Genomic DNA, 26,064 nt, shown 5'->3' on the forward strand with positions numbered 1-26,064 from the left:
TAGAGCCACTTTCTTCTTCCAGTTGTTTTTAGGTTCCGGTACTTTGCTAGCTTTAAACTTGAAGTTTGAAAATTGCTTCAAGAAAAAGTGCGTACCATACTTTGAAGGGTAATTTTGGAATTTTGTATAACGAATTTACCCAAAGAATTATGGACAATATTCTATCCATTGGAAGACACGTGGAAGAGTGGGTCACCTAATTTATTTAGTAATTTTAGTTAATTGTTTAATTTATGGAGAAGGCTGATACTCTACTTATTGGAGTTGTTTTGTAATGCAACTCTAGTCTCTTGACATGCCACTTGGCAGACTATTAAGTGCACTACTGACCCATAATTGCATGGTCCACACCTCCATTATTATTTTTTTATTTTATTTTATTTTTAAGGATGGAACTAACCCTATGGTTGAGAGCCCTGACCTAACAAAAGTTTCCCAATATACAGCGAAATAAGTCGTAGTCCATGCCTTGCTGAGCCACAACACTTACTATTAGTTTGATTGGTGATTTCTACTTCTTTTTTTTTATGAGATTGTAATCCTAGTAAAAAAAAAATTAAATTCAAAGATACTTTTTATTTCATATAATGATTTTTTAACGCCATCCCTCTGACACACGTCCCATTACAGAATCGTAGATCAATTGCATTGAGATACACATAATCATATATATTTTTTATTTATCTCGAGACAACTGATCCACGATTCTTTGAATATGAGAGAGGGAGGGAGACATGCATCGTGTGATTATCACGACTCTTTTATTTTTTAATTTTAAATCATTGGCTAGAAATGAAAGATAGACTGATACTTATGTTTGGTTGACTGGGAGTTTTGGGACTACACTTATGGGTAAGTGGGTCCCAAGGAGTACTCTGCTTGTCCTTCCTTCAAGATAGACTGGAGTCTGATTGCAAACCTACTCCCAAAAGCACAGAAGTACCTCTCTTTTTTCCAACTGTCCAATAACTCACGATATTTAATGGGGATTAATTTATCGTGCGAGAAAAAGATGAGAAATGGAAGGCTGTGTTTTATATTTGTTGAGCAGTCCATGAGTAAAAGAGGCATAACGGCCGAAAGGGCGAATCAGAAGGAAAAAAAAAAACTGCTAGTGTTTTTGACCCTTTCATCAAATGCTTTTCTTTATATTAATGGTGGAGTGACCTCAGTAGAAGACATATGGGGACATCTCGATGCGTAAATAGGAGTAAAATGCATCTATAGACATGCACGAGCCACCACGTCAACGTGTCCTCCATTGAAGTCACTCTAACACCACTCTTTTATATATATATAAACAAACCTCATGTATTTTTGACTTTATAAAGATGAGAAATATCTTTAAATTTGAAGGGTGAAAGTTGTGATACAAAGGAAATTGAAAGTACCAATTTCTTCAAGCAAGGATTTTTATGCTTAAATTAGTAATAATTAAGCAGGAAATGAAAAATATTTCACCCAAATCAGCATTTCTTTATCTTATTTGATCTAATTTTTGTAGACAAAAAAATCAAGTTCTTTAATAAATTTTGATTCAATTATTGTTTAGTTTTAATGATTCCATGAAATTTTGGGATGATGACAAGAAATTTAAACATAGAAATCCTTATGAGTTATAAATCATTGTGTGTACACAATCACATGTGTGATACTATGTATAAATTGTTCATAACTATATTCTTAAAAGTGATTCTTGTAATATAAAAAAAAAATTGATGGGTAAGGTAGTCCTGAATCGATGACCTGAAAATTGTTTTGCAATGTGCTACTATGAAACCAAATTGAGCTGAGTCTAAGCTTGATTCTCGTAAATGTACATATTATTATATTAAAAGGGTAAATAATATGGATAACGAATTTGAACTAATTTATTTGTAATATTATATAATAAATAATATTTTTGAAAAATAATAAAATATACAACAACAAAAAAATCCAACATTTTGAAGAGTCTTTATTCCAATAGAAAAAAAAATATTATGTTTTCTAAATAAAAACAAGATTTTATCACTTAAAGTTGGGATATCCCTAGATTTTAAAAAAAAATGCAATATATAAAGAGTCCAAATCATATGCACCCAAGGTGGAGGATTGAAACACAACCATCTTGTACTCACAATTCAAGAAAATTTAAATAAAAAAAAAAAAAGATATTTTAGGCATTAATTCTTTTAATTATGATTTAAGTGACATGTATTGAGGTGTGAGAGGAGGGTTTCAATCCTCCACCTTAGGTGCATAAGATCCAAACTCTATATAAAATACTTAGAAAGCATTATTTTTCATATCATAGAGGATCCCCACACCATGGTTTAAAAACTCGGTTTCGCTTCGCATCTCGTCTCGTCCATCCCTGATATCGAATCGTCTCGGATGAGGTTTTTTGATATATTTAAGACGTCATGTCCAAAAATTTCAAAAATGAATATAAGATATTAAATCTCATTCTAAAAATTAACTTGTGCGTCCATTTCCTTCATGTCTAATATCAAGACAACTCAGACGATACATCTCGGTCTCAGACAAGTTTTGAAACCATGCCCTATATCTTTTGAGATGAGACTCATCCAACCTCACATGATATTTTCACCGTGGAATAGAGTAAGTCGGAAGACTTCCAATTTCAAACACACATCTAAAGAGAGCAAACCCGCTAGATTAATTTTACTAACCAGTCCTCAAGGTGTAACATCAACACCTAAAGGATTAACATTAATGTCCATTGTAAGGTCAATTGTGCTGTGCTGAGGTTGTCGTTTGTATCGTTACGTACGCACTTTCCACAACCTTTTGGGAAGGATAGAGAAAGAAGAAGACGTACGACTTGTGGGATAAGAAAACCTGACGGAGAATGGTATGGTTTACCCTCTTTTTTTGGTCTTTTCTATTTTATTTTATATAGAATTGCGAGTACGCCAATCTCATTAACAACCTTTAACACTTAGAAAAGCTGCTTTCTTGTTTATTACTCAAAAATAGGGTGATCTTGACGTGCCCTCCACATTTTGGTTAATATTTGAAAGAGTATTCTCCCATGTGTTTTTTTTTCCTAATTCAAGTTTAGAATCATAATTAGGCTAAAGATCACATTAAAACAGAATGTCCAAGAGGTTGAATATGACTCGTTTTGGTCAATCACTCCATGAAGACTGAGGTCAAGGGATAATATATAATTAGTTTGAGAACAAGAGGGTGTTCGAAATATTCACAAAAACATGACGAGCATGTCCAAACCAATCCTTTTGAAATATAATCATTTACGAATGAATTGGTGTGTTATAAATAAAAGTTGGTGTGCTAAGAGCAACTTCAACGTAGTACTCTTCCCTATACCCATCAGCTCCCAACTACTGAAATGGGTGATGGACAACAAAAAATTCAACCCCAATGCATGATCCTTTTTTCGAAAAAAATTGGGTCTGGGACAGTTTCGATACCAAAAATTGGTAACCCGCTCAATTTATCCATTTTTTTAAGGGAAAAAGATTCTTGCCATTGTCTTGGTAGGTGATCGAACCTTGGTATAAGAAGAGTAGATTTCCGACTGTTGAGTCCATTTTTCTTTAAATTAAAATCCTAAAAATCAGAAATATCCATTTTTATTCTCCATTGAACTCCAACTCATCAATCAAAATCATGGATTTGGATTCTCAGATCTCTCTCTCTTGACTGGGTTTTATTTGTGAAGAAGACAAAGATCGATTAAAAACCATTGAATTTTTTCATTGACACCCCAACTTTTACTTATTTACACTCTAATTTAGTGCTACTGTTGGCACACCAAGTTTGACATGTTTTTGAGTGCTGTTGGGCACCCCAACTTCTACTTATTTACATCTTAAATTAGTGTTGCTGTTGGGCATCCCAACTTTTACTTACTTACACCCTAAATTAAATAAAAAAATGTTTAAAAATTTATAGGCAGGACTTATGGGTAGCATGGTTGGAGTTACCACCCAATAAATACCCATCATTGCAATCTATTGTATCCAAAAAGCTGGTTTATGGGTATGGATATTGAGTTGGAGTTGCTCCATAGCAGCTCTCTCTTATTTTATTATCAACCACATTTAGGTTAAACTTATTCTTAATGTTGCACACGTGGCATAAAATTTTTGCAGACAACCCTCTAATGAATTTCCTCTATTTTTTATTTGTATATTAATCTTCAATTATTCCAGCAGATGATTGTGGTTTTAGTTGCATTGTAGCAAGACTCGTGCTGGAGTGACCACAAGATAGGACCTCGTGTCGCACATCTTGATGTGAAAGGGGATAAGAATCATAAATACTATTTCACCTGTATCCCGAGGAAAAAAAATTATGATTCCCCTATTTACTTTCACATCAAGGTTGATGAGGTCCAATCTTGAGGTCACTTCAACATTACTCTTGCATAATAATATCAAATAATAATAATTGTCGAATATGATAAATCAATAAAAGGTAATTTTCCCACGATTTTCCATATGCAATCAAATCCCGGCAAATGAAATCTGGGAACTCATTTGCTTGAAAATTCGTTTTCCTAAAAAATATTTCTCCTGCAATCAAACAAGGCTACTTGCATAGACGAGAAATTTACAAACATAAGATGCCTTTAGCAATTAGATCCTTTTGAAACATCCATTACCTCCACAATTAAAAACACATGAGAGAAAGCACACACAACACAACACAACACAATACGACCACACCTTCGAAAGGTGCATGAGATGGTGATGCTGAAAGGTAAGGTCAAGCCCCAAACCTAAAAAAGATACCCAGTTGGAATAAGCCCTGTAAAAACTACTCAATAATCTTCACCTTCTTCTTCTTCTTCAACACCCTCTGCACCGACTTCCTCATAGTCTTTCTCAAGGGCGGCCAGATCTTCACGAGCTTCCGAGAATTCTCCTTCTTCCATACCTTCACCAACATACCAGTGAACGAATGCCCGCTTTGCGTACATGAGATCGAACTTGTGGTCAATGCGTGAGAACACCTCTGCCACCGCAGTATTGTTGCTGATCATGCACACAGCACGTTGCACCTTGGCCAGATCACCACCAGGCACCACTGTTGGAGGCTGATAGTTGATGCCGCACTTGAAACCAGTTGGGCACCTGCAAGTCCATCCCATCCATTCCCATTAGATTAGAGTGAAAACAACAGTCTAAATTCCCCACTCCAACAAGTAGAGGCTAGCATCCATGTTTCCATGCAACATACAAGTAAAATTTAATGGGTCCCTACCCTATGAGAGAGATCTCTTCAGATCAAATATATCTCATTGGCTGTACATCTCTACAGGCTTTGTTCCTAAATTGTTCACCATTTCCTAACTTTGAAAGAATGCAATGGATTGGATGGTGAAATGGTGACAATCAGCCCATTGAGAAAACATTATTTCTTTTGATAGATAAGACTGCTTTTACTGAGATCAGTAAATCGGTGACAGCGGAAATTGAACCTGTCTGTTATTTGGGAAAATTAGATGCATGTTTGCTCACCAGTCAACAAACTGAACTGTCCGCTTGGTCTTAATGGTTGCAACAGCGGCATTAACATCCTTGGGAACAACATCTCCACGGTACATCAAACAGCAGGCCATGTATTTTCCATGCCTTGGGTCGCACTTGGCCATCATGCTCGAGGGCTCAAACACAGCACTTGTGATCTCAGGAACTGATAGCTGCTCATGGTAAGCCTTCTCAGCAGAGATGACGGGGGCATAAGATGAGAGCATGAAATGGATACGGGGATATGGTACAAGGTTGGTCTGGAATTCTGTTATATCCACATTTATGGCTCCATCGAACCTTAAGGAAGTAGTCAAAGAAGATATGATCTGAGATATTAAGCGGTTCAAGTTGGTGTAAGTTGGCCTCTCGATATCCAGTGATCTCCGGCAGATATCGTAAATTGCCTCATTATCCAGGAGCACTGCCACATCTGTGTGTTCAAGCAGGGAATGAGTGGAGAGCACACTGTTATAAGGCTCCACAACTGCAGTAGAAACCTGCGATAAAGAAAGATTTACCATGAACAAGCCAATATTAATAATTTAAGAAATAACAAGTTCCTACAAGAGCAAAAAAATAGAAAAAAAGATGAAATGGGCCTTATTTGAAAGTACCTGAGGAGAAGGATATATGGTGAACCCAAGCTTTGATTTCTTTCCGTAATCCACGGACAAGCGCTCTAAGAGTAAGGATCCCAGACCAGAACCGGTTCCACCACCAACAGCATTAAATACTAAAAACCCTTGCAAACCAGTGCAATTGTCGGCTAGTTTCCTTACTCGATCAAGGCAGAGATCTACGATTTCCTTCCCAACTGCAGCTCATAACCCTAACCCAGTGTAAGCCAATGAAACAGACAGAACAATGGATGACTTGAAAAGTTCAAGTAGAAAGGAGAAAGTTTAACCAGTGTAATGTCCTCTGGCGAAGTTATTAGCAGCATCTTCCTTGCCAGAAATAAGTTGCTCAGGATGGAAAAGTTGTCGGTAAGTCCCGGTCCTAACTTCATCAATGACGGTGGGTTCCAGATCAACAAATATAGCTCTGGGCACGTGCTTGCCGGCTCCAGTCTCACTGAAGAAGGTGTTAAAAGCATCGTGTGCAACTCCAAAACTAGTATCACTGCAAATAAGAGAAAGCTCCTAAGGATATCTCCATGATATTTTTTTTATGCAAACTGAAAGAAATGTACGTAGATCTGTAAGCACTGAAAAATCCTTCTAGAAATCTGTCAACAATTTATTTTGAAGACCAAATGATAAATAAGATGTTTATATATTTAAAATTCTTTCAAGAATAACTTAACCAAAGAAATTCTAATCGCATCAAGGATCGCCAACACAATCACAAAATTCTTTGAAAAATAAAACCATGAAAATTCTACTAAGATAAACAAGAAATCAGACAAGAGACTAATTTTCTTTTCAAGGAAAAGGGTTTCCATTTGATGAAGGAGTATCCTCAACATAAAGCATGAACAACAAAAGCACCGCATCAACAAAAGATTGTAATATATTATCAAAGTTTGGTTCAGCATTGTTATTGTGTAATAAACTAATCCAACCAGGACTGACTTAGATGCTGCCGTTGAAGAGTTTTCATCTTCCACAAAAATGACATGTATACCCTTTTACCGATGGTAGAACAATATTTTCGTGAAACCAGAAAGGGGTCTGATCTACTTCTGCATGTCAGAGTTATTGAGATAATTGACTAACATAGGTGGTGACTGCAAAATTCCTCCGTGGACATATTGTCGTGCTCCTGCAGAATCCTTGTAAAATATGGAACTTTTGGAAGAGCCCTAAATGGGTATATTTGTGGCTTATTCTCATGCTTCATCAATAATCTAGATTTTTAAATACCTTGGGAACTGAAAAAAAATAGATTTTACATGCTAATTCGGCCAATTAAGTCAAGAGGTAAAGTAAAAGTGTTCCAAATTTCAGAAAAATGAAATCTTTATTAGTAAACTTGTGCACGAAGGATCTTGGTTAAAGCTAGGGAACCCTTTCATCTGTAAAAAGAATTTATTGTTCCTTCATATGCCTTTGCTTCTATTCCTAAGCTTCTTCTTTTTTTTTTTATTAAAAAAAAAAAAATCTGCAGGCACATTACAGGGAAATTCCTCTTTTGGCAGCCTGCCACTTTGACTGGTCCTCTACGAGCTTGATGTGAGCATTTTGCATTCCTGACAGGTAACACGATCTGCCATCCTAGAATCTTTTGAGATGGTGGACCACAGGCCAAAACTATAATCACATTAGCAAAAGACGAGAACCCAATACAAAGAAGAAGAGGTAGAGCCAGGGAATGGTTGAGTGAGTTTGCCGGTTGTGATTCATGGCTTGAATAACTAATGTGTTTATCCTCTTTAAATCACACTTCAGTGAGGTGCAACAAGTGGATGGTTTGACAAATATATGAACAAAAACATAATAAGCAAGATCTGCTTCTAATTGGGTTTGGAGAGTAGCACTGCCACTAGTGATGTCCAAATCACTAGATTTTGGAAGAATTCCAAAATAGGGAAAAGAAACAACCAAATTAAAAACCAATGGCTCTTTGAGTTGGAGATGAAAATGTGCATCCATGATTTGCCACTGATGTTATAGAGGATAAGAGCAAATGCTCAAAAAATACCAAATGATCTTTTTTACTTAATTTACAAGAAAGAACAAGTAAATTATTATAAAAAGGTAGGGAAAAAACAACGAACAATATTATAAGAATGCAGCATTTCTCTGCCAATTCTCAAATTCACATCTTAATTTCAATACTTGGCAAAAAGAAAAGAATTCAAATTTGATCTTGAATCCTTAAGGAACACATGGAATCAAATAATCTTCCGAATCACAGCAAATGCCAACAAAATCGATATCCAGTACCATCCATTTCAAAGATCCGGGCCATCCAAATTTTAGATGCCAAAAAAAAAGTTTTTTTGTTTTGTTTTGTTTTGTTTGCATATACATGGTGTAAGGCTGCAATGACCTTTTACCCCTGAAATTGCAAATCATTGAAGCATGAATCCCTCCATGTCAACATCCAATCGATCCAAATTAATCATAAAAACAAGGTTGTTCCTTCAATACGATCATCAAAAAAGAAAAATGAAAGATTAACATCACAGATCTAACAACACATTTTATAATACCTCCAAATGTGCAGATCCATCGAATTACCTTTAGGTACCACAAATCAGACAACATTGATTCAAATTCAACCAATAATCCAATTCAATGCTCAAAATTAAAAAGCAAGAAACTGGAAATTCTCTGAAGAAACATACACTAGATGATAACTTAAGAATTTAAGAAAATAAAAAACATTTCCTTCAGATTCACCATAGCAGCCCAATTCATGGACCAAAACAAGATAAAAACACAAATGATCAAGCGAATATCGTAGATCAAACAGTATCATTATTAGATCTATCTAATAAGATCCAATTCAAGCACACACAAAAAAATCCAAAAAAAAAAAACCGTAAATCAAAAACAAAATTAAGAAAGAAAAATCTATGTACCTTGGCATGGTTCCATCAGGATTAATTCCATGCTCGAGGCAATAAAGCTCCCAGCATGAATTTCCAACCTGAATTCCTGCTTGTCCAATGTGGATGCTAATGATCTCCCTCATCTCTTCCGATCTCTCAAACACTTAACAAAATTAAAAACCCTACCTTCCCTCTCTCTCTCGATTTTAGAGGAAAAATGTTTCCGTTTTCTTTCACCACTCCAAGTAGTTTAACGAATGAAATAACTACAAAGCACAAGAGGGGGAGAAAAAAGACGAATGCCGATTGACCGAAAGCCTTTGGGCCGACTATTTAATTACATCTAATAAAATTTGGAGTCCGAAAAGATTCCGAAATCTCAGAGACCCACCTCATTAGCGGGTAAATGGTCCGTAGGACCCGTGGATTTATGAAAAGACGAAACTATCCTACCAGTAATTCCATTCTTCCAAAACTTTTACTGTAGATTAAAGGTAATATCTAGAAAATTGGGGCAATAGTGGAAATAAAATGATAACTCGTTTCGTCGGCAGCGAACACGTGCTTGCAAACTGCGTTACAGTTAGAGATGATACGTTGCTGAGTTGTTCCACGTTGTTCTTTCATAACTACCCGTATTACGTCCAATATTTACAATGATACCATTCTTGGGTAAAAGTAATTTTAAGGAAATTACAATAAAAACCTTTAGACAAATATCATGTGAAGCTAGAAATGAGAGCCCGCCTAAATGATTGAGTAAAAGTACAATCCAAAAATAATTTTTTTATTTTGCCACTTTAACCTGTTACCACGTGTCACCTCAAAATTAATTGCCAGGTGGATAAGATGTGATGACACTTGTCAAGTGTAGAGAATTTATTGAAAATAGAAGTAATGTTACAGATTGGTAGGTAATATTTCTCAATATATATATAGCTAGGCTGTCAACTTCTATGAACAAAACAAAAAAGAATCTTTGATAGATCATATCTTACATTATCTTAAAGTTTATATAATAGAGTGGAACATGGGTAAGTAAAAAAAAAATATTTTTGGGAAAAACAATTTGCAGATTGTCAATAGATTTGATGAGATCCGAAATATGATCTCTTCGATATGATAACTTTGGATCTAGATTGAGGATTTGGGTTCTCGATAAAATGATTTGATAATACATTTAGATCAATTCTAGATCAACCAAATGTGTAAATAATTTGTTTAAATATATGAAATTTATTCGGATAATGATTTAATCCAATTTCGATTTGATTCTTATTTGATCAATTTTGGATGTGGGAAAATGATTTATTATTGTAATTTTTTTTTCTTCCAAAATATGATTTTTATGAGAAATAAAATGCAATCATAGCCCTTCCTCTCCAAATGAGAATGAGACAAAGAGGGGTAGGGCCTAAAATAGAAGAAAAGGTAAGCTCAACTACCAATGAACTGGTATTTGTTGTTTTTGTCTCAAGTAACCTTGCCAAGTTGGCACTTGGTTAAGTATGGAATGAGTTGTTAGCTTTGTAAGGCCACATGCTCATGCTGGTGTTTATTAATGGTTATTGTCATATTGTGTGTGGAACCAAAAAACATGTGCATATGTAGTTAGAGTGTAGGCCATAGAGTATAAATTTCTAAGAATTCCAGTTAAAAATAAAATTCTCTCTTGATTTATATGATTTAATCCAACTGAATTTTGGATTGAAAGATCCCACTTGTGCTTACCATATTAAGGAAACTCTTGAAGTGACATTTACATGGACATCGTTTCATACATTGGTGTTGACAGAATCATAGATGCATTTCATTGAGTTACGATTGAGAAGCATCTATGGTTCTGTGCACACCAATGTGTGAAACAATGTCAATTTCAGCACGACTCCACCATCAAAAGCCGTATCCCACAGATTTAAGAATTAGCTAAATGAATATGTTTCTCCATTCCACGTCGTCAATGTCACTTTCGTCCATGAATGGAACAAAACATCTGATCAAGGTTCATGTGAGGAGATTACAGGATTTTTACACCAACCACCAATCTGACATAACCAGCCTTTGTTGTTGAGGGAGACATCATACCATAACAATCTTGAAGAATATCTATGGCTGTTGTCCTTGGGCACACACTATCATTTTCAACTAAAACGTGAGGGATGTTAACAAGGAGTTATTACACTAGGCATTAAATGCCAGAGGGCAGGTAGGTAACATAGCTTAAGTAGGTAAAAGCATTGCAAATTCTTGCTTTCAAGATTTTGGAGTGAATAAAATCAAATCTTTGGGACAAAGCTTTGATGATGATGATGAAGAAGAATGTGGCTTAAGGCTTTGCCATCCAGTCAGAACACCTGTAGTGCCTGCATGACCCATACTACCAAGGGCAAACCCTTCAACGGCAAGTTTGTCAAAGGGTTTATTATATGCATGATGAAGCTGACAAGAACATACTGAAGCTATAATTTCCAGTTTGGTGTAAAATACTGCTGCCATGATGAAGGTTATTGACATCATACATGAGGAACAAATAACATAAATAACCAGTTAATGGTTCATACCACCACCCTGCCTCTTCAAACTTGATTCCCTGTACCCTATAAGTGTAAAGCCACATCCATGCCTGATCATGTCTCTATGGGGAAACATCTAAGAACCACATTTCCCCCCGCAAAAAACCACTTCACTTCTGGGATAATGGTAGGATTTTTTTTTAAGGTAGTTACAATTGCACAAATTCAGTTTCACGTTTGATCCCCACACTAGTTTATTTCTACTTTACAGCTACTTTATCCAAGCTTCTAGATGTTCATGAAGTAATTTTTTTGCCCCTCTAATTATGGTTCTTCGGCCAAGAAGTCAAGAAATCAAGGCCCTGTATGGATAACAACCTCTCTGTGCAAGAGCGTGTTTTTGGAGCTTCTCACGGAAAAGCAAAAACCTCTCCGCACAGAGTCAGGTGACGTCAAACATTGGCTAGCTCCCCGCAGGAGCAGAAGTCATGAAGGAGCTCTATCCAAACGCAATGCAAGAAACTAGCCTATCTTCTAGATAAGATTCATGAAATGTGATGAAGTGAGTTTCAATAACAATAGTCCTAATAGTTTCTTTATTCCGTCATGTATATAATTCCATTTGTGATCATCACATTCATGTGGTCCATGTGATTAAAGTGCAGAGTCCAAATGATTCTTGCGATTCTTTTTCAAATGACTGAATTTTTTCCAAATACACGCTCGGGTAACCTTGAGGATAATGTAAGTGTTAACATGGCAGTGCAACTTGCCGCTAAGACTAAGACTGCAAGTTGAACAAAGGAATGAATTATTGAATACAATCAATTTTCCCCTGATCTCTCAGCAGAAAATTGAATGGCCTGTGGGATTCCACTATGGATTTAATGTCTTTAACCAACAAGAGTACAATTTTGTTGGAAAGAAGCTTATGCATGACAGATCCTCAATAGTTACAATGTAATCTATGGTTTAAATGTAGAGCATCAACCTAAGTCACAACTACCTTTTCTTGGGACATTCTACCTTCTCTTTCTGGGACATTCTACTGGTTTCTAACAACATGGGAAAATTTTAATTTTAATTTTAACTGATGAAACCAGCTCCCAATCAAATAATTAAAGGAATATGTCAAGAGATTTCATGAAAAGATAAGCAAGTCTTGAGTTGATTTACATAGAGGATTGTTTGCACCCTCCACTAACCCATATTCCTTACCAACCCCACTGTTAAGTTGTGATACTGAATACAGTAATTGCAATCTTGTTAGATGAGCTTAGTGTGTAGTAAGGAGGCTATTAGAGAACGTTCAACAAAGCACTTACAGCTTCTAAATCCTACATCATGAGAAGAAAAGGTCCACCTCATTCATTACAGAATTAAGAGGGTTACCAGGTTACCCCTAACCTCTCAGCCAGGTGTTCCTATATGATGAGTTGTCACGGAGAGAAGCGTCATGGGCCTTGTACTCCATTACATAGCTATGAGGAAGCTTTAGTTGTCGCTTGATTGCATCTCTTAGAGTCATCACAGCCTGTGTAACAAACCAATGCACATGTTTTTTATAATTAGTCAGACATTGTTGGTAGCTTTGACCCCATCATTAGCAAGTATGCCCAACCACGAGAGTGGTTTAACCCCATCACTAGCAGGTATGATTCCATCGCTAGCAGGCACTCCATTTGCTCAGTTGGTTGGCACATTGAAATGCAACTTCGAGGACTTGGGTTCAAGCCCAACTGAGAAAGAGAGGATGAATCATTACTACCAACCTGGTGGTCAGATGCATTGCGGTTCCATACGCTCAGTATGTCCTCATTGAAACGGATGCTTAGCACTGCCCCACATATGTTGTCCCCAGAATCCAGTTGGTCACCAACTAATGCTAGAACCTGTATGATCACTCCATAACAAAGTAAATAACCAATAGTTTCATGAGCTTCAGGACAAAACAGCATTTTTTGACAATTTCATGGCTATATTTTGAGGCTCGAGTTTATTAACTGAAATTTGCAGTTTCCAGTTTAGCAAATAAAATATCGTCAAAATGAAGGGGAAAGAAAGAAAGAAAAGAAAAGAAGCATTAAAACAAATTAAGAAGGAATGGAAGGAGTTCTGATCTGGCCTTGGAATACTCAAAAGTTCCTCTTCTTCCCTCCTTAATAAAGATTGCTTCAGCTAGCAAAATTTGAAGTAATTTAACAACCATTAAGCCCCTCCTTGAAAAGTAGAGACAGAAAGGGAAGGAAGATAATGTGGTCTGAGATATATGGAAAACAGAAGGAGAATTTAAAAACTTGAAACTCCTTCAGAAAGAATTAGCCGCTGGTTGCAACTTGGCTAATTCATCTAAACCTATGTGAGGATTTGCTCAGATATCACATAGAAAAAAAGGGGTTCTCTGATTCAGAACAAAATCAGGGTGTTTTTTTTTAACTAATCCCTACAGTCGCACGCCCCTACCCCATGGAAGTTTCCCGACGTGCTACAGTGTAAATCCTCACATAGGCTGTTGATAAAATCCTTGTTTCATGGAGTTAATCGCAGAACACCCCTCTTGAGGTATAGCCCTTTTCTCCAGAATGGCAGGCAGCACTGTTTTACAGTCCACTTATTTCCTAGTCCCTAATGAAATCACCTTTTTCATAGGAAACTTATAAAACACATTTCAAGAAGTAACACGAGTTCTGATCCTTGTTAGGAATTCAGAATACAGCAAAAATTCAAGTTCTATTCGATTTTGGATTGCAAAAATCCGGTCTAAAATTTGATAAATGGAAAATATGCGGCATATGCTTCATGCGTGTATTATCCGTTTCATTTCAAAAATTCGAAAACCAAAAATTCGGCCATATGATAGTGATGTTAATAGTGATGATGATGATGATGAAATTGGTGATGGTAATAATGATGGTGGTGATAATAAGGACATTGAGGTTATTGTTCCATTGATTTTTAAAAGAAGACCAAAGTCAAGGGACAAATCATTAATTTGGAAAATGAAGAGTATAATTTCAAATAAATGTAGAGGGTCGTGTCATTATTTTTTTAAAGATAAAAGGGACATTTTTCACGTAAAAATGTGGATTCCTCCAAAATTTTGAAGTATGGCCGCTTCCAAGTCAACTTGTGTTACATGTCACAACTTACAAGTTTACACTTTGCAACATACAACAAGTTATAGTAGCATTTTTTTTTCCACCGAGTTTTATAAAAATTCGTAAAAACCGCATTTTACTCTTTTCAAACTTAAAATCTGTGAATTATTCAGAATAGTTCAATAATCCGGAGAATAATACTTTCATTGAAAATAATTAAAAAAATCGTGAATTTTTCAAAAATTAAACAAGAGATTGCTAACAAGGATTCTGGTTCAATAAAGCATTGCAACTTCTTTTGAGGACTTTTTTTATTTTTATGGGTAAGCTGAACTTCTACCCACAACCCCAATGTTGTTTTGCAATTTGTCAAACCAGAGCATAGCTATGAATAAAGTGCACCTAAAAATGTAGCCCGACTGAAAAGAGCCAAAGGACTTCAATAAATAAAAGAATCATCCAAAATCTTCATTTATTTACAGTGACTTATACTTTCCACATTCCACTGATTTCATGATGAATACAACAAAGAAAACTAGGTTCATAGAATGAGATTGCAACTATGATCCACCAATGCATTGTACAGTGTCCAATATGGATCCTTTCTACCTTTCTTCCATTTTGTTTCTAGCATTCAAATTTTCATTACTCATAACCCAATCAAGTTGACTAGGAACATGGTGATTGAATTTGCATTTATAAATATATGCTAAATTGTCAAACTCAGCAAGCTCAGAGAACAACAAGAGGAAAAGAAGACAGTCGAATCAACTCGATCCTCCTAATTATCCCTTGGAATCCGACACCCAACTCGTCGAACTCTGTCAAACCAAAAGCCCCTGGATCTCTTTGACTTCTACTTTGAGATTTGCAAAATTTTAAAGTCAACTCCTTCCTTGTACGCTTGCTCTTTGAAAAAAAATAACTCCATAAGGCAATGCCTGACTCAGGACGGGAGCACGGATCTGGGATTTATGAGGAACTTCAATGATTGGGAATTGACGGAGGTTACATCTCTTCTAAATCTCCTTAACTCTATCCAAATCAGAGAAAACGAGCAGGATAGAAGGGAGTGGATCAAGGCAAAGGATAAGAAGTTCTCTGTTAAATCCTACTACTATTGCTTGTTACCGAGGGGGGATACTTCGTTTGCTCCATCTGTCGTTTGGTCCAATCTTGTTCCTTCTAAGGTGTCTTTTTTTATTTGGCTGACTTTTTTGGGTAGAATTCTCACGGGGGATAATCTGATCTATCGAGGGTGGATTACTCCAAACTTTTGCTTTCTTTGTTCTAGGGATGGGGAGTCAGTCAATCACATTCTGATTCATTGTTCGTTTTCCAGAGTTATATGGATGTTTTTCTTATCTCGGTTCCAGATGGATTGGGTTTTTCCTCTATCTTTCTTTGAGCTTCTGGAGGGGTGGAGATTCAATATCTTTTTCTCTAGAAAGAGACTTCTTTGGGCTATCCTTCCGTTTGCTATCACTTGGGGCCTTTGGAGAGAGCGCAACAACAGAGTTTTCCAAGGCAAGGAGAGCTCGTCTCAGTCAGTGATCTTAGAGATTTTAGGATTACTCTTTTTTTGGTCCAAGTTGAAGAAAGATTTTGAGGGAGTTAGTTTCGAAGATTTTGTTTTTAATTGGGAAATCATGTGTGGCGCTTAGCCCCCCGTTGGATTTGTGTTTTTTGCTTTCTTGTTTCTTCGCTTTGTTGTTTCTCCTTTCCTGTTGTTTGGGGGCTATCTCAGCCTCCCTATCTTCTTTTAATTAATACAAGTTATATTTATAAAAAAAAAAGTCAACTCCTATTACCCAAACTCTAATTTCCTATCGACAAAACAATATGTTCATCATGTGAAAGTAGGCCCAAACCTACTTACACAGTTTGGAAGGTCAATTTGATGAAGTGACAAAAATAGAACACATTCATGCCACTTACATTTACATATGGGTCGAGGGAGCAGGTGAATGCGTGGTTTGGTAGAAAAATTTCCACCCGTATCATCCCAAGCTTCTAAAGTTTTACTAGGCCAAAAAAAAAATAGGGGTTGCGGTGGTTGAATTTTGATTAATGCAGTTCCTGTCCATAAATAAGGAAGTATTTTCATCTAATAATAAGCAATCTGTAACTAAAATCTTGTGACACAGTGTGCCTCGCAATAGACTAAATTAAGCATGGGATTGATTTACCATGGTAGACTGGCTAAAATAAGAACCTACGGAATTATCAAAAAAAGAAGACAAGCAATGCACGCACACAAACCATTATCTCGAAGCTTCAAAGAAGAAACTAAAAGCATTATTACCAATAGAGAAAATAAGAAATCGCCCATTCCACTTACCAAGTCCTCCCAAAAGCGACCTGAGACGGCCTTCTTGAACCGTATTATCCACTTTCCACCATTGCAATTGGCAGAATCCTGATCAAATTACAATTTTTCTATTAAGTCGCAACATGAAAGACATACCAATAAATTTTTGGACCACAGAGCTCATGTCATTCTTGAGATCGTCTGGGTAAATTGAATAATAATAACAGATCAGCAAAGAAAACAATTGATGGCAAAATAATGGGAGAAGAATAAAGGATTCTTACAATTTTACTTGTTAAAGAACTTATGTTCTCTGCAGTAAGTACTATTTCATTACATCGCAATTTCTATATTTTGTATTGTAAGGTAAACAGAAAGTTCCATTGTCATCAATGTAGAGTATGTAATCTTTCTCACCACGAAAGTTTAAAGATCGAATTCAACTGGACAATCATTGCAACTAAAGAGAAAAATGTTGACATTGCAGTATACGAGGGGGTTTGGGATTATGGTGGAAGATAGTGTTGAAGAAAAAGGGAGATCTATGGCTTGGGAGGGTTCTTGGCCAAGGAATCATTCAACGAAGTATCAGAACAAAGAATGCTCAGTATTGGAATAGAGAAAGGGGATCACTGTCTAGAAATTTCTTTCTTCCAAGGAATCCCCCGAAACACACCAAGAATACTGCGCATTCTGGCTGGACTTGACAACAGTAGCTGGCAAGTGGTGGGAGAACAGAGAAGGAATATTAGAGTTGCTGGAACCCTACTAAGGAGTGAGGGGGTAAATCTCCACCGCAAATCAAAAGGATCGGGTGGCATGTGGGGATCTGCAGGTTGGCTACCTTCAAGAAGTGAAAGTTTCTGCCCAACATGCAAAACGAGGGATCTCATAGACTCAAGGAGGGGTGTAGACCAAATATTGACAAGTGCAGGAAGTTGTCTTGGATAGTGAGGTAAGTTCTTTTCCTACCTTGAGTTTGGGATTGGGATTACCTCTTAGAGAAGGCTATAGGCTGAAATCGATATGGCATCCCGTTATTGAAAGAATGTGGGAGAATAGGTACATGGAAAAAGACAAGGTATTTGTCAAAGAGGAAGAGAAGGGGGCATTAACTTTAATGAAGCGTTCCTTATCGAACATTACAGTCTATTTCATGTCCCTATATTCAAGGGCCTGGAGTGTTGAATTGTATCTTAGTTGTAACTTCTTAGGGTGCATTTGAAAGTCCTTAGATGTTTAATGCATTATTTTGGGGCACTACAAGGATCCATGTCAACTCTCCAAAAGCAAAGTCGATGGGGGAAGGTGTAGTGGATGCCATGACAAAACCAAGTCATTGGGTTGTGATCATAGTGAAGAGATCTTAGAGAAAATTCCCACCATGTAAGAAGGCATATCTATCTAAAGGAGGGGTCATATTAGGGGCACTTTGGAGAGTATCCCAATTTATCATTTGTCATTGTTCTCCATTCCTAGTAGCATTGAGGTGAAATTGGAAACATGATTTGGGAATTCTTGTGGAATGACAAAAGATTGAAAGAGGAAATATCATTTGGTCAAGTGGAAGGTGGTGTCCAAAAGATGAGTGGAGGTTGGGAATCAAGGGTTTCAAATTGCCCAATGCTACATTGCTAGGAAAATGGTTGTGGCGGTTAGGGAAGGAGAAGACAAGCCTGTGAAGGAAAGTAATCAGGGAAAAATCTGGGGAGAAAGTGTATGGTTGAGAGAGTGTGGAGGTGAAGAATTCATTTGGGTGTGCCTTTGAAAGGGAATTATGAAGATGTGACAAGATTTTAAGGAAATGGATTGCTTTTAGGGTGGATAGTGGCAAACGAGTTCGATTCTAGGAAGATAAGTGGTGTAGTGAGACCAGGGTTACCCAATTTGTTTGAGAGGTACCGAACCGCAAACCAGTTTGTGGTACAATTCGCTCTTGGTATGTGAAACCTAGCGAACCAAACAAATTAAGTTATTTTGCCTTAAATTTCTTCACACCTCCTCCACATGTTGATATATTAAGACATCCTCCTAAATTTTTAAAATGATAGAATACCCATTTGACCTTGGTCTTTATTAAAAAACTGATGAAAAATGACCAAATACCTTCATCTTTTTTACCCTATTCATCCCTTCAACCTTCAAATGCCCTCATCTCTGTCTAGCCATACAAATCAGGTCCGTTCTCAAGTGGCGAACAACGTACCGCGAACTTGAATTCGAACTAAATGAACCCACAAATCAAGTAACATAGGGTGAGAAATATTTATCTTTGCAATTTTCCTTGTTTTACAAGTTGTCCTCTAAAAGGAATTTTCCTGTCTTTGCCTTCGTGAATCGAAACGAAAGTGAAACCTCTTGGGATTTGGGTTTCAGAAGGGCTTTCAACAACAATTGAGAGATTCAAGAGCTAGCACGCCCATCCATCAAGTTGGACCATGTTAGCTTTCAGCTTTCCAGGAGTGACAGTTGGGAATGGACCAACAACAAGGAAAGATGTTTCTCGGTCAATTCTTTCTGATCGGCCCTAGAGCCTCAAAGGCATGTGACTTTCCCAAGGGACCTCATTTGGGGAGCAAAGCTCCCATCAAAAGTATCCTTATTTGCTGGTTAGCTGCTTTTGGTAAACTGTTAACTCTTGATCATCTTGTGACACCAAACTACAATTGTTTGTGTTGGGCTAGTGGGGAATCGCTTGATCATATTCTAATTTATTGCCCCGTTGTGGCAAAGATTTTGTCCCACTACCTTTTTCTTTTCAAAATCAATAGTCTTTCTAAAACCCCCTCAATCTATATTTCAATGTTGGGGTCAAAATGTTTTCACTGGTCACCTGGAAGGAAAAAAAACTCTTTGGGCCCTGCTCCTCTTTGTTATTTGTTGGGGTATTTGGAGGGAGAGAAATAAGAGAATTTTCTTGGGGAAGGAGAGGCCTCATCATAAGATGCTTTTGGCTATTCTAGGATTGTTGTTTTATTGGTGTAAACTGGATGGTGCTTTTAAGTGTGTATTTTTTGAGGAGTTTGTCTTTAGATGGGAGTCCTTATGCCCCTTGTAAGGTCTTTCTCTTCTTTTTTTTACTTCTTTTATTCTTGCATTTGTGGTCACCTTGATTGCCTTTTCATCAATAACTTGTTTACTTATAAAAAAAAGTTAATTAAGATGATTTTGTTTCCAGTCTCCCCATGTGTTTCTGTTACACCTAAATTGGAGAGATTGATGAAAGAATTTCTTTGGGCAATAAGGGAAGGCTCAAAGAAGTTCAACCTCAGAAAGTTGAAAAAGGTTGTGTGAGAGAAAAAATCTAAAGGTGTTTTTGAACTTGGGCAGTCCAAAACCATGAGTTTGACACTTAGTTAAATGGCATCGGAGAATTGGAATGGAAAGCAAACATTTATGGAGGTGGTTCGTGATGAGTTAACTATGGGAGTTAAGTGTTCGGTTGAACAATGATGATAGCGATGTTAACAGGGATAACAAAAAACTATCAAACTTTCGAGGGAAGATATTGCCGTAACTCTAAAGACTTTCTATAGTTTATTTTGTTTCTTACTTGAAATGAACTGCAGTTTGAGAGTGTATGAAAAGGGAAAAGGGTCACTGGAAAAATCTCATGATTGGAAACTCAATGGATTGGCCTAACTAAAGGGTTTTATTCACTCCTCCATCTCAGCTTTCCCATCAAAGATTATTTGAAGTTTTTTTCCTCTTTTTTCAATAAAAAATGACATTCTTCATATGGAAAACAGCTTTCAACAAGATTATGATAATGATCACATAATTAGATTGGGTTTCCAAATCCAGAATAGATAAACCCATTGCAAGTCTAGTGAGGAAATCAGTTGACCATTTCATAGGCAGTGGTCATTGTCTAAGGAGTCGTGGCATTCCTTCTTTATCTTCTTTGGGGTCTGTTGGATGCTTCTTATCAGAGCTACGGCCTAAAAATGCTAACAAAACCCTCACCTAGAGGTGCCAGAACAGTTTACACAAGTTGACTCAACCAGATTTGTTCCACTCATAGCTGCCACACTCCAGCCTTTATTGACAGAAAGCCCAAACCCAAAAATCACAACAAACTACCATGCATACAAGGGGGCCATCAAAGCTAGCAAGGACGATAACCACTCCCACAAACAAGCATTTCCCAACTAGGGAAGCACCTATTCAAGTGAGTTTATTGGGTAAAAGAGATACTGGATTGAGCACAATGCTTTATCTCCATTTAAATCTTGGAACAACACTGCTTTTCTAGACCACGGTAAGATTTTAAGCTACTCTCCTTTGTGGTATGTCGGAAAAAAGAAACAAGTGGGTGTGCAAGAATATTAAATCAGCCTCCAAATATATCAATTTGGGGACCAAGGCCCATTATTCCTTGGACATCTTTCCAGGAATAATTTAATTCTAGGCAAGGTTTAAATTCTCATTTTGAGGCAGTGTTTCGATCAAGAAAAAAACCAAAATGGTCTCTCAACCGAAACATTCCAAAATATTGAATGTTTTCATGTCAATGTTTCGCTCTAATTTCAGAGATGGCATGAAATTTTTAATTAATTTTAGGCTTTAGCTTCACTCTAATATGTTGCCAGTTTTTACATATTAAAAATAATAATTAATGACAAGAAAAACATTGATTAACAAGCACATTCAAAATGACATGGTTATGCTACAAAATGCTTACCTCCCATAGAGGTCGAATACCATCTTTGAAAAGGTGCAAATCAGTTGGACTTGGCAAAGAAGAAGGACGAGCCAGATGACAATAACACATCCAAAAAAATTCTACCTATAAACACATCAAACTCAAAAGTATTTATCAAATCTATGGAAATATAGACAATTCTAACATTCATGTGAGGCATCATGGGTGTTTCAACTTTCAAAAAGACACTTACAGTACTGAACTCCACGATTTTCTTTATATTGTCCTCATATGAGGTTTGTGTCCGAACTCCGGGCGTTCGACGTGTGTACCAAAATACGAATTTGTTCTGAGAATTTGTAACCATAGGACATATCAGTAAGAAATTAAAGTTAAAAAATCATTGCCAAGGCATAAATGGAACATACAGAAATAAACATGTGAGAACAAGACAAGAGTCACTACTCTAAAGTGCAGCATTTCCTTATGAAGCTTATCATAAATATCAGCTAAATGTATCAATCAAAATAGGACCTCAAAAGCTACTGAGATATATCACTTATTCAGCTTTAGGCACTTCCAACACTTCACGATAAACCTACTCAAATGTATTAAAACTATGAAGAAATAGTAAACCCCACCATAAATATTTGTTAATATATATTCCAATTTATAATATGAAAAGCAAAATCTCTACTATTACAGAAAGACTCACCCCTGGATCTTTCAGTGGTGAGCCACTCTATGGATGTTATTTTCCAAAACCATCCCACCAAATATATCTGAAAGGCATGAATCTTTGATTCAAATTGGGGCATTTCAGTCCCTTCACTCCTTTGAGCAAAGCTGACCATCATGCTGAGCCAACTTCTTTAGCAATCAGAGTAATTTTTGGCCATCTTCCTACATTGTCCTTACAACAATTATTTTATATTACAGGCATAATTGGATAAACAGTATTTTATTAAAGGAAATATGTCTAAGGAAACAAACACTTGTTCTTCCTCTCTTTTTAACAATTTAATTGGCATCCTCTTAAGACAGATTTTTTCTCTGACATTTTTCAATTGCATAACATTTAGCCCATAATTTGGTTTTTGTATGAATAGATCCATTAGAAAGATCTAGCTAAAGTCTTTCATTCGATAATCAGCTTAATCAGTTATATTTGACTATAAATTTAAAATAGCATTATTATTTCCTAACAACCTGATGTATCACGGACAAAAATGATGTTAAAAACCTTTAAAAAGTAATATAGTTCATTTCAGGTGCCATTAGCATTTCTTAAAGGGTGATTCATTAGTTGAGTATCACAGGTATAGAAGGTGTCCCCATTAGAATACTAAAATACCCTGCTCACACAATCTTTATTTACATTGCCTCTAACAAAATGGTTTAACAACCTCAAGTTAAAAAGATCTTGCTTTTTATGCTCTCCACCACTGTCAGAAAGGGGGTTACTAGACAAATATGTATCTCAATTTTGTTGAAATAGCCAAAAGTGTGTTACACGAGAGAATTCAAGAATATAATTCTTCAAGTTCCAACCATTAAACTCATAACACTTTATGCATCTAACGTATATTTTAACAAGAGGCAAATAAAGCACTCATTATGTATAATGTTATGATACCAGAATTTCTTTCATAAAGAGATTTTTTTTTTATACATATAAAGAGGTTTAGATGAAAGATAGAGAGAAGGGTGCACAAAGCCACAAAGGCACCTTGAAAAGTAGCTCCTTTGAAATTGTATAATGAATGGTGCACGAGACAGGTCAAGTTGTCCATTTAGGAAAAATGAAAACCATTTTGTTTTATTTCAGATACGCTCGCACGCAAGGTTTAAAATCTCATCTTGAGGCAATGTTTTGGTCTGGAGAACAGTCTCAACCAAAACATTCCAAATCATTCTCAAACCATTAAATTTTTGAGTTCAATGTTTCGTTTTGGTCTTGGCCAAGACCGGGATGTTCAACTCAAGCATTCCAAAACTTTGAACCTCGCACGTCTGCCAAACAGTAGATTAACATAGCGCGGTATGAGATATAAACTTTAACCCAATTTCCTCGCAACAGAGATTTCCAAAGAAAAAGGGAGAGAGAGATTTTCTCACAATCTGCCACTCTTTCAACTAGTAGCGATCCAATCAAAATGCAAAACCATTCTATAACTCAAGCAAGCGAAATTCTCGATAACAATATAAAATTTTCACGAATTTATATCAAAATACACATCAATAAATTTCTTACAAACCAGGAAACAAAAATGTGAACACTTACATGAGCCCTAGGTTCGCTTGAGCAACATAAATGCAATAAGAAATAAAGAATCTGAGATTCAGAGATTTTCAGTCCAAGTTTGATCCAAAAAGCGCAGAGAGAGAGAGAGAACCTTTAATGGATGCAAACCCTCTTTGAGCTCGCGAGCTCGCCGATCTCTCTCCTCGATTTCCTTCTCGGAATCGGCAACTACGATGGAGTCTGGCTGAGCATTTGAGGTCTGGATTTGGATCTCGCTCCCCTCCTTGTTCTCTGTGATCTCCATCGCTAAAACCCTAAAAAACCAAAATTTGTTCTCTGCTCCTCAAGTCTCAGCTCTCAACAAAGAAGGCTTTCAGAGCTCGAGGTCGTGGGTTCGAGACGAGACTCGACACTCGAGCCTACCTGTCAAAAAAGGCGGCGTTATTTTAGATTTACACCCTCCAAGTTTTGATAAATATTTGAGATACCCTTACATTTTTAAAGTTTTAAAAAGTAGTGGCATGACCCTTGACATCGGCCTTCTCTTTTAGGCCACTAGACCTTAAAATGCCCTAGTCTTCGACATGTGACGGAAAATCTTGATGAGACAAGGCTCTTCAAATTCTATGGTAAGTGATTATACCTCACATTGCAAGGTAAAAAAAGTATATATGGCTCATATATACTCTCACGTCAAGATGTGCGATGTGAGATACAATTTTGATGTCATTCCAGTATGACTTTCGTTTTTAATCTTCGAACATTATCTTTAATCCATCTTTGAGTTTTCAATATGATTATATATGCCAGTGACTTCAATCTTCTCTTGAAAATTCAATTTGTAATAAAAAATACTTGAAAAAAATAACTTTTTTTTTTCAAGCTCTTCAACTTCAATGATAACTTATTTTTAATTAGAGTTTGTCCATGTGGATTGTACTATTCTATTTGAATTTAAAAGGATAAAAGTAAAATATAGTAAAATTAAAGGGACATTATTGAAAATATGAGAAAATTTAATAAAATTGAAAGACAATAAAGTGGGATTATGTGAATCGCACTCATGGAATATAGGGAAAATGAGGTCCATCATTGTATTTTATTATATAGGTATTTTGAACTTTATCTTTAATCCATCGTTTTGAACCTTTTAGTCCCTTATAGAAACCCTTCATTTTTATATCCAAAATTCCCTCACCTTCCACTTCAAAAATCCTATCTTGTTTTCGAGGTTTGAAGGTTGGATGGAATAGAATCTAAAGGTTGAAGAGAATGGTTAAAAAAAGCACCAAAGAAATTAAAAATATCTCATTTTGATTCGGATAGACAAAAACTAGAAGTTATTCATGATGTTTTCTACCCATCTCTCATCTTCTTTCTTTGGACTTGGGTGGATACCCATTGCTTTCTAGTTTTGAGATGGAAGGAAATTGTTAGGTGCATTGAGATGGGTTCACTTCTTCAACTTAATCCTCCAAAATCACTTCAAATATATTAGAAGAATCTAGTGCATTTTTTATGGCGTCCATGTCATCATAAATGATATGTGCCATTGGATTCCCCCCGTCCAAGGCAATCTAGAATCCCAAATTTATGAGAATGTGAATCATATTCAAAAATAGTATTTTCAAATGGAATATCCTTATTGCGTGGCGGCAATTTTTACATTTGTTTATTTTCTAGAGAATCCCATGAAATTGGAATATTTTATGCGGGTACGTAATTATGTCTGATGTTGTGGATCAATAGAAGACGATCATGTTACCATTAACGCATAAGAAAGGTGGGTTAAACTAACATGTGTAGTATATTAAAAGCTAGTGAAGCTCACTCTATAGATGAGTAATTCTAATCGAGATCGACCCCGTGCCAAATCCCTTGAGTTCAAAATAGGATTCGTCTAGAGTGACTCATGGCAATGTTAGATATCTCGGCTAAATAAGTCTGAGTGATCCCTAGAGTTAAGGAAATATGGTAGAAATAACAAAGGATTACGTGCAAATCTTAGTAAAAGAAATCTGCACATGATCAATATTTTAGCTACTATTATGATTCTTATATCAAATTTTGATTCACTTTCTAACTCACCATTGATTATTCTTGTTAACTTGATTGTTGGAGAGTCTTTGCCTAGATCAGAAAGAGAGATCATCATTGAGATTTGAGCATGGAAATTTATCTTGTTTTAAATTACAATGTTTCTCTCCACCATGTTTGGATTGACAAGAGAGAACTTGGGATAACTT

At 36.3% G+C, this 26,064-nt stretch overlaps 2 protein-coding genes across 3 annotated transcripts; both read right to left on the reverse strand.

Moving 5' to 3' along the window:
• Positions 1 to 4,583: 4,583 nt before the first annotated feature.
• LOC147397033 (tubulin alpha-3 chain) lies at positions 4,584 to 9,302 on the reverse strand. The gene is made up of 5 exons (XM_086452424.1): positions 9,037 to 9,302; positions 6,415 to 6,629; positions 6,122 to 6,321; positions 5,496 to 6,004; positions 4,584 to 5,108 (listed from the first exon to the last, which is right to left on the reverse strand). Exons 1-5 carry the CDS (start codon positions 9,147 to 9,149, stop codon positions 4,796 to 4,798), a joined length of 1,350 nt encoding a protein of 449 aa, XP_086308550.1. The 5' UTR covers positions 9,150 to 9,302; the 3' UTR covers positions 4,584 to 4,795.
• A 3,335-nt stretch (positions 9,303 to 12,637) lies between these two features.
• On the reverse strand, positions 12,638 to 24,219 carry NCBP (Putative cap-binding protein). 2 transcript variants are annotated; one of them, XM_086452427.1, is made up of 6 exons: positions 23,970 to 24,218; positions 21,827 to 21,922; positions 21,613 to 21,717; positions 16,959 to 17,036; positions 13,292 to 13,411; positions 12,638 to 13,053 (listed from the first exon to the last, which is right to left on the reverse strand). In XM_086452427.1, the coding sequence occupies exons 1-6, from the start codon at positions 24,120 to 24,122 to the stop codon at positions 12,922 to 12,924; spliced, it is 684 nt and encodes a 227-aa protein (XP_086308553.1). In that variant the 5' UTR covers positions 24,123 to 24,218; the 3' UTR covers positions 12,638 to 12,921. The 2 variants fall into 2 exon arrangements, with proteins under 2 accessions (XP_086308553.1, XP_086308554.1); XM_086452428.1 differs by lacking the exon at positions 16,959 to 17,036 and having other exon boundaries at positions 23,970 to 24,219.
• Between the last annotated feature and the right edge of the window lie 1,845 nt (positions 24,220 to 26,064).

Source organism: Akebia trifoliata, chromosome 8, assembly GCF_017979445.1.
Source record: "Akebia trifoliata isolate Shusen 1 chromosome 8, ASM1797944v1, whole genome shotgun sequence".
NCBI classification, from domain to species: domain Eukaryota; kingdom Viridiplantae; phylum Streptophyta; class Magnoliopsida; order Ranunculales; family Lardizabalaceae; genus Akebia; species Akebia trifoliata.